Here is a 9,850-nt window from a genome sequence, read left to right on the forward strand (position 1 = left end):
GGCATCCATCGTATGTCTGCTCCAGCTGTGCGTAGAACGCTTCTTTCTCGTCGTCGGGTCTCCCTTCGTGTGGGCAGTGCACGTTGATGATGCTATAGTTGAAGAAACGGCCTTTAATCCTCAGCTTGCACATCCTTGCGTTGATTGGCTGCCACCCAATCACGCGTTGGCGCATCTTACCCAGCACTATGAAGCCGGTTCCCAGCTCGTTGGTGGTGCCACAGCTTTGGTAGAAGGTAGCCGCTCGATGCCCGCTTTTCCACACTTTCTGTCCTGTCCAGCAAATCTCCTGCAGCGCCACGACGTCGAAGTTGCGGGGATGTAATTCATCGTAGATCATCCTGTCGCAACCTGCGAAACCTAGCGACTTGCAATTCCATGTTCCAAGCTTCCAATCGTGATCCTGTATTCGTCGCCTAGGTCTTTGCCGATTGTATCGAGTCGTATTATCTTCTATGTCGTTCGTAATGGTTGTTTTTAAAGGCGGCTTATTGGGCTTGCGCAAACCTCCTGTCTCGTCGGAGAGCCGTCGTGTCAGGGCTGTTTAGCGTCCCACCTAACACCAGGACTTGGACTTGTGCGCTTTGAGCGGCACACGGTCGCTTTGGCGGAGCCTACTTGCGGATACATGCAGCTTTTTATAGAAATTTAACAGGGCCCACAGTCAAACCCCACCACATCCTAGGCAGGCGCTACAACTCGCAGATGGCCTGGGGAAGGATCGTCAAACCCTTGGACATAGTCCCTGCTGGGAGGAATTCTAACACCAAAGTTTTTGGAATAGTAAGAGCCTTTCCGAAACGATTTCTCCTTTACAATCCCGGAAACCTTTACTATTGCCAGTTTAACCTCTGATAAACCTTCGATTAACTTTGAAACGTTTGAATGATGTTTTTTAGATCAAGAAAATGCAACAGTATTGATAGTATTACATTCATTAGTTTATCCATGTGGTATGTTCTAACCATAATCATGGGTAGGACTGTCCTACCCAGGGTTTTCCATGCGTAGGACATGTCCTACACGCAGAGAAAATCTACCTTTTTGAACTAAAAAATAAAATTATTGAAATATTTTTTAAACCCAAATATATTATTTTTAAAATCAAAACTGAAATATACTTAATTCAAAAAATTTCATTGTTGTTTCTACTGCAATCCAGTGTAACTAGTTTGTGGAGTAAATATTTGAAAAAAAATACAAATATAATTATTGTAATTTTATTTTCCACACGAAGCCTACCCAAAAATAAAATAATTGATAATCTCAAGAAATTTTATATAACATAGAAAATAAATTTTTGATTATAATATTCATTTATTTTTTTTGAATTTAAGAAAAATATTGTTGAAAGCAAAAAATTTTCTATTTGAATTAAAAATATTTTTTGTACAAACCAAAAAGTATATTGTAAATTCAACAATTTTTATTTTGTGTGCTGTTTTCGAACATTGCAGGGCTGGTAGCAACCGAAGCCACTCAAAATAGTGACATTAGTGACCAAAGCTGATGAAAAAAAGACCAAATAGTGACTTTCAGTTGCAGAAAAAGTGACCAAATAGTGACTTCCAATTTCAGTTGCAAGTTCGATGAGACGAAATGAAGCGTTTTTGGGTCGAAAGAGAATATTTTTTTCATAATTTTTGGCGGAAAACGCCTTTCACTCACCATTCTTTTCTCTTAGAACGAATTCAGAAGAGAAACGAAAATCGTACTCGCTAACTTTTATCTACTTAGTGACTAAGTAAAATTATTGCCCTCTATTTTAACTCCACGGAAAATTTAATCAATATCAGTAAAAAGCAAGACAACTCAAAACTATGAGTAGTCTTCAAGCTAATCAAATTTTTACGCCAGTGGAAGTTAGCGAAATATGGTTATCACTCTTAAGGACACTCCTCACGGAATCAAAATTTGAAAGTATTCGCGTTTTCAAGGGCACACCACTCGATACGGAAGCAACGCACAACTGTCATTTTTATAATTTCAGATTGGCTGCGTCGCAGCATGCGTAAAATTATAAGAATGACAGTACTTCGAACTTTGGATTCCGTGATGAGTGTTTTTCTTTCCTAAAAATTAATTTTCGGCGAAAATCTGCGTGAATGAGCATTCTCTTCTCGTGAGAATGAGTGAAAATTACGATCATTGGATTAGCTGAACACGATTTGTCATAGGTTCCACGGATGTTTTTGGAATTTTAGTGAGACAGGAACAACAGTAGGATCGTTTTGGTAGAAAACGATACAAAACTTAAGAAGATTCATGTACAACGAGCCTTGGATTGAACGGTCGACCTCTTGCTTGTAATGAGGACCATGCTCTCTGAACTTTTAAATATTTTTACTTCAACATATGCAGATTTTCCGACTTGCTGTGCGTATTCATGAACGATTTTTGCTATGGAATTCGACAGCGCATGCAATCTTCAAAATTGGGGAGACTTGATCGCCTTTCTATGATATCTACTCAATAAATATATATTTTCTTGAATTTTTTAGACAAATTTTTATATGGATGCCTAATGAGGGATAAAGTCTCCTCAAATTGAGACAACAACTCAGTCCAAATATCCTGAAATTGTGGTGGAATGATGGCATTATTTTCAGTGAAGATCATTTAGCACATTTATGGATTTGTGCTGTGAAAAAACACAGTAAATAATAAAGTAAATAAGGTTGTCAATTAAAAAAAATAACTCGCCACATAACGATCATTTATCTAGAGGATCTATTATATAAATACGCTATAACAATATTACTTTACTGCCCATGATCGCATATTTGTGACATATGTATTTTGGTTGATTTTATAAATCGTTTGTCAATCCTACCCACAAACATTTCCAGCTTACCACAGATAAGCAAGATAGTAAGCCTATTTTACTGTTGTGGGATTAGATCCATTAAATTGAGCTGTGTGAACTATTCACAGGATTTTTACAAAATGAACAAAAATGCGAGTGTTACAAACATGCGATCATGAGCAGTTTAGTTCTTGGTAAAACAGGGGAAAATCAAGTCTCCCAAGGAATCAAGTCTCCCCACCTTCCCCTACTGCATAAAGTTTGAGTTTAAAAACTCGAATCCGACAGGTCTCTTGACTGTTGTATACCAATTTATAAATTGTGACGTAAAACACCTTCAATTAGCTACTGGTGAAATGCCAATAAGAGCAGCGAGTTAAATGACTGGCGATGTTTCAGAGTGATCATTTTTCCAAGATACGTAATTTCATTTCCACCATGAACAAAGCATCTTCCGATGGATACATAAAGTTTTAAAAAAAAAATCTTAGTCAATAGTTTCAAAATAGTTGAAAATAGTGACTTTTTGCGAGAAGTGACTTTAGTGACTTGAGGTCGAAAAAAGAGACTTTTTATTGACTAGACCGAAAAAAGTGACCAAGTCACTAAAAAGTGACCCCCTACCAGGCCTGACATTGTAGAAACAACAACATTTTTCGTCTAATCAAATCTGATTTTTTGTTGAATTCAACAAATAAAATTATTAGCCGGGGAACAATAATTATTTTTGTTGTTTTTATACATATCATTGAGTTTAAAAAACATTTCTCTGCGTGTACTTGTCCCACCCACTCCCAGCGCCGCTGGATGGATGATACTTTTATTGACTCTCTTGTGTTTAGTGACTGCTGCGCTGCCGTGAATCGCATATTTGTCCCATATGAATAGGAAACCCAGCAAAGATGGGACAGATATGCGATTCACGGCAGTGCGGTTGCCTGAGGGGCAACCAGCAGAAAACGGGTTAGGGACAAAAGGTCGAAAGACAAAAGGTCGAAAGGACAAAAGGTCGAAAGACAAAAGATCGAAGGGACAAATGTTCGAAAAGGACAAAAGGTCGAAAGGGACAAAAGGTCGAAAGGACAAAACGTCGAAAGGACAAATCTCTAACAGAACTATCTAGATATTCATAATATTGGTCTATAGTAATTACTCCTTCTTTGAAAATTGCTCATTCTTCAACTTTGATTGATGAGATGAGGGACGATTCAAATATGACGTCCACTACTTTTTGAGATTTCTAGACCCCCTCTCCCCCTCTGTCACGCTTTTTTGTATACCTAGTATATGCAGTGTCACAAAATCTTAGACCCCCTCCCCCCTAAAACCTGTGACATCATTGTTGAACGACCACTGAGTGTGTTATTTCTGCTTGAAAATAAATGCATTTAACAAATTCATTTAGAATACACCCAACTTGTTCTTTATCGATGTTTTTTCCATTTAGATATTTTGTTCTTTTCGACCTTTTGTCCCTTCCGACCTTTTGTCCCTTTCGACCTTTTGTCCTTCCGACCTTCTGTCCCTTTCGACGTTGTCTTTTCGACCTTTTGTCCTTTCGACCTTTTGTCTTTCGACCTTTTGTCATAGATTCGCAGAGAACAGCCATTTTTGACTTTTTCTCGAGACGCATAATAAGGAACAATGCTTTCTAGCAGGGCAAGTCTATGCAACTAACTGAACCATTGCTAACAAAAAATTACGTACAGCTTTTGCCAGAAACGGTTCCCTTCATGGATTACCCTTTAAAGCACAATACAGCGTTAAATGTTTCCTTAACAATAGATCTTTCACTAATTAATGATTTGAGTGCATTACTTCTACGTAAAGTTGAACGATTTACAATGATATGGAAATGCTAATATCATCTTCCAATCTTCTTAGACGTACATGTTCATGATAGAATTAGAGGCGAAAGTATAGAATTGATAGTTCCATTAGGATACGGCAGGCATGAAGAATGTTTTTATAGAAGTCGATTTAAAAGCGAGCGGAGGGCAATATTTGTGTATCCTAACGGAACTATCAATTTTATACTTTCGCCTCTAATTCTATCATGAACATGTACGTTTAAGTTTGGAAGATGATATTAGCCTTTGCCATATCATAATAGGACTTTCGTTTCTTTGACCCTTTTCCAGCTTAAACTACATAGAAAATTTTACATTTTACATTCAAATCTAGTATCATGCAAATATTATCACAATAGATCTAACAAATGGTCGCAGTGATTAAAATACCCAACAAGGAAAAAAAATGCAAATATAGCTATACAAACTTTTATTGAACCAGTATCTTGCAAATTACCAGCTAGCTCAGCGATGAAACCAATTTAAACATCGAAGATTACCAAATCATGTTTGATTCAAAAATGATAAAATCACTTGGAAAGTCGGACCTTGGACGTTTGAATATAATCCATTTGACCACAGTTAACCACAAGTGTAATACATATTCCCAATGAAAATGATTTGGAAGAATAATATTCCTGAACAGAATAACATCTTTAGTCATTGAACTCAATAAAAACTGTTCGGAGGAAACGTTCAACGTTGTTTGGACATCTGTTTTACACCCTCTTTACACTTACGCCATACTAAGGCTTTTCCCATATCTTGGAATTCGAAATAACAATAAATTGTGTGCATTACTCAATAAGATTGAGACATTGTAATCCATATTCCACAAAAAAACCATCACATCCTAACAATCATCTAGCCGTCGTCACATAAAACTTAATGAGAATTTTCCTGTTTGTAAAACAGTGTTTCAACCCGTTTCGATCTAACCGTAAACTATATATATTATAAGTAAACTCGTGATCCATATTAGCGTTTGATTGTATTCGCCCAGAAAGGGGCACCAGAAAACCGAATAAATTGTAAAACCCGTTGAAGCAAACCCAAACCCATTTGTGAACAGCAAAAAGAAACTCACCTTATTCTTCCAGTGGGGGATTGTGTCCTTCACTTCGCTCAGCTTCTTCTCGATCGACTGCAGGATCTGCTCGAATTCCAACCGTTTCATTTTGCCTTCGGCTTCCTTCTTCTGGATGGCGACGATCTCCTTCTTGATGCTCGACGATCCGTCGTGGGCCTTTTCGATCTCCACCTTCAGTTCGTCGATTTCCTGCTTCAGATCGCTGGCCTCCTTTTCCAGCGCATCCCGCTCGTCACATCCGCTGCGAATGGCTTGCTCCGCAGCAACCACTTCCTCTTCCATGTTAGCGATTTTGTCTTCGGTTTTCTTAACGTTTCTTTCGGAAGTTTTGACCTCGACGGTCAGTTTGGAAATGTTTGCCGTGAGCTTGTCGATCTGCTTGGTCAAGTTGTTGATTTTGGTCTGGAGGTCCTTCACCTTGCTGTTGGTGATTTCGTTAATTTTTTTGGTTATCTCGTCCGCCTGAGTTTGAATCTCATTCGCCGCATCACTGCTGGTCTTATGCACCTTCTTGCATTCCGTTACCTGTGCCTCCAGCGCTCGGACTCTTTCCGGGTCAGAATGCGTTTGCGATACCCTTTCTTGTTGCCGTTCGACCTGATCCTTCAGGCGTGGTAACTGTTCGGCCAAACTGGCCACGTCCATCTTCAGACGCTTGACTTCGTTTTCTTGGTTCTTCAGTTGGGAAGACATTCGTTGGATCTGCTGTTCCAGTTCTCCCTGTTGTTCCTGCAGGTAGTTAATCTGCGATTGAATTTCCTGAGCTCGAACTTGCAAATGCTCCAGCTCCTTGTTGGACTTGGGAGTGTCCGAGGCGGATGTTTTGGTTTGGACTTTGGTGCCCATGCGACCGCGTTGCATCGAGCGACCACCACCGGACATCGTTCCAGATGTTTCGATGACATCCCCACCCAGCGTCACTACACGGTACCGTTTGGCACCGTATGCAATTCGTTGACCTTGGTCGAGATTCTCCGAAACGAGGGTGTCGCGAAGAGCAAAATAGAACGCTGGCAGAACTCGTTCATCCTCGACGCGCACCAGATCGAAAAGACGGGGCACGTTTTCCGGGCTAAAAGGAGGAAATATTTCAGTCACAGGTGTGATTATTCTAAAGTCCTTCAAATACTCACGTTTGAATCTGCCGATGACAATACTGCTGGTATTGTTGAATTTTCTCCAAAGCGATGAACGATCCCCGTCCAATATCGGTCTTTTTCAGATAGTCGATGCACGCCTGAGCCGTATTGACCGTTTCCACCACGATAAAATCCAAATGACCGCAGCAGGTGGAAATGGCTACGTCGTACTTGGAATCAATTCCGCCCAAGTTACCCAGCCGTCCCAAAATGCCGGGGATGCGTCCTTCGTTCTTCTGCTTCATCAGCGCGTCGAGCACTTTACCCTGAGATCGGGTGGACTGCATGGCTTGCATCGATTCCTGTAACTTACCCTGGACCGTACGTAACTGGGACCGAAGATCCTTTTCTTCGGTAACATTTTCCTGTAGTTTTACTTTGGCGGACTGCAAATCCGTTCGTAGTTGTGGAAGATTCTGCTCCAGTTCCTGCAAGCGAGCTCGCTTCTCCTCATAGCTTTTGTTTGAGTCTTCGTATGAATATTTGAGGGTTTCGAGCTTCCGTTTTTCAGTTGTTTCATTGTGCTGGCAGATTTTCAGCTCCGATTCGGCCAGAGACAGGGCAGATTTGGAATCATCCACCGCTTTTTTCAGATCTATCAGTTCCGTTTGAAATTTTTCTTTCTCTTCCAAAAGGACTTTAGTTTCGTCTTTCAACGTAGCAAGATTTGCCGTTAGCTTGGTTTCAATATCCGATTTTTGTTTGGTCAGCGATTCAATCTTTTTTTCAGATTCCGTGATTTCCTTGGCGTTCTTTTCTGGGATTGTTTTCAGTTCCAACAGTTTCTTCTTTTCCGATTCAATTTGATCCTTAGTTTTCTTTCGCCGATCGTTGGTGGCTTTCATGTTGGCTTGAACTTTCGTATATTTGGCCAAAGACGCCTTCAGGGCTGCTTCCTTGTCGTCTTTATTTTTGACCAACCCATCATACTGTTTGATTTCCTCTTTCACGAGTTGCTCCTTCTCGATCCGTTCTTTCTTCAAAGCCTCATACGTTTCATCGTGCTTCTTGAGAATTCCTCCCGCCTGTTCACGTTCCACCTCCAGCTCAGAAATCTTTTTCTTCTGCTCGCTGATATACTTTTGGATTTGCTGATTTTTCGTCCTTGTAAGAGAATTTTCCAGCTTCAAATACTCCACCGCTTCGTGCATTGGCTTTTCAAGGTCCTTCATTTCCCGTTCGGCCAACTTGCAGCGGTTATGCTTCTCCGTTCGTTCCTCATTCAACATCTCCACCCTTTCATTAATCTTTACCAACGGTTGTTTGTATCTCGTCGTTCCGACGATATCCTCCAAGTACTCCAAAAGGCCACAATCGTTCTCCGTCTGAGCTTTCGGCTTCATCATCGAAATCGACTCCACTTCACCCTGCAGAATTAGGAATCGGTTGTGGTCCAAATCAATTCCATGCTGCTTCAGCAGCTTCGACACCTCCTTAAAATGCATTTTCTTATTGTCCACCGTATAATACGAAGAATTATCCCGAAACGCTGTACGGGCCACGACAAATTCCGAATTCGGGACCGACTCAAACGATCCATCCTCCTTGTCAATAATTTGCTTAAAATGCACGCCCACTGTGCAACTGTTCGTGTTTGGATGCTTCGAGGAACTGTGCAACAAAACGGACAACTTTTTCGAGCGAATCTTCTGCGCTCGGTAACCGAACACGAAGAGCATCGAGTCGATCACGTTACTCTTGCCGCTTCCATTTGGACCAATAATCGCCGAAAAACGCTGATGGAACGGACCCAGCATCACTTGTCCGGCGTAACTTTTAAAATTGTAGTTCGATATGTGCGTGATGATTAGCCGCGGCCCTTTGCATTCTGTTGAACAGTACGGCGGAACTGGCGGCGGAATATAGATTCCTCCGACACGGGTTCCTCCTGCGGATCATAATGAATGCATTCAATTCCCGCCCAATTTGCAACAATTAATAAACAGAAACTTACCTTCCTCATCTTCGGAAAGGTTCGCGTCATCGTCGATATCAACTTCCATGGCTTCGGCCGGCGGTTGTTGGGCTGGAGCTTGATCCGCCGCTCCACCAGAGCGGCGCTTGTTTTTACTCATCTTGATTGTCGATTAGTCTCGCAGGTATTATTCTAATGCTAACGAACTAAATTAGATATTAAATTAGCCGTCCAATACACGAAACAAACGGAATTAACACAAAACTTATGATCAAAATTGCAGACATTAACGAACTTTTCGCGTCCAAAAATTACACAAAATTGTTTACAGTTTTGATTGTTTTTTGTTTTTTTGAGGTTAGCGACCGTTTTGACAGTTATTTAAAAATCAGCCGTCGCGCAACGGCTTGCACAAAATGTTTCTGAAGGAGTAAACGGGTCATTCATAGATGACGTACAGCTATACACGGAAATTTGAGATAACACATTTTATGTTTCAAAATCGGGCCCCCTTATTTTTGTTGGGCAGAGGTGGACCAGGTGGACACTATAGATAGTGGAATATATAGATGAGCGAAGATAAATCCTCTGTCTCCAAACGAACTGTCAAACGTGTCTCCAAACGAGCATGACGTCACGATTTCAATGGAAACGATAAGGGCTGTGACGTCATATGCGCGTGTGCACGGGCAAAAAAAACGACTCAGCCATGCTTTCGCTCATCCAAGATGAATACACTACTAAAAATCCACACATATTTATTGGCAAAAATCCATAGATTTAACTTATGATGTTTATCAGCGCACACATAACCATTCTCCACGCGAACTACTAATAAAATATATATCCAAATAAACTTTATGTGTGGTCTCGAATTAGCAATTATATAATTTATGTGTAGTTCTATATCGATTATATTAGGGTGGAGCTATTGCAAAAATTTATAATGGCGACACATATATCTTATACAGATATTTTTGGCAGTGTACACAGCTAGGTGTTTCAATGTGCTCAGTTTATGGACGAGAAGAAGGCGGGGGTGAAAAATTC

The 9,850-nt window shown here is 40.6% G+C and overlaps 1 protein-coding gene across 1 annotated transcript in view; it reads right to left on the reverse strand.

Moving 5' to 3' along the window:
- LOC134212447 (structural maintenance of chromosomes protein 4) overlaps positions 1-9,165 on the reverse strand; it is a 31,620-nt gene extending 22,455 nt beyond the window's left edge. Inside the window, exons 1-3 of the mRNA XM_062690317.1 lie at positions 8,840-9,165; positions 6,880-8,773; positions 5,744-6,818 (exon numbers count right to left, since the gene is read on the reverse strand). Of these exons, the coding sequence (XP_062546301.1) occupies positions 5,744-6,818; positions 6,880-8,773; positions 8,840-8,960 (3,090 nt within the window). The 5' untranslated portion in view covers positions 8,961-9,165. The remainder of the gene's footprint in view (positions 1-5,743; positions 6,819-6,879; positions 8,774-8,839) is intronic.
- Positions 9,166-9,850: the final 685 nt, after the last annotated feature.

Source organism: Armigeres subalbatus, chromosome 2, assembly GCF_024139115.2.
Source record: "Armigeres subalbatus isolate Guangzhou_Male chromosome 2, GZ_Asu_2, whole genome shotgun sequence".
Taxonomy (NCBI): Eukaryota; Metazoa; Arthropoda; class Insecta; order Diptera; family Culicidae; genus Armigeres; species Armigeres subalbatus.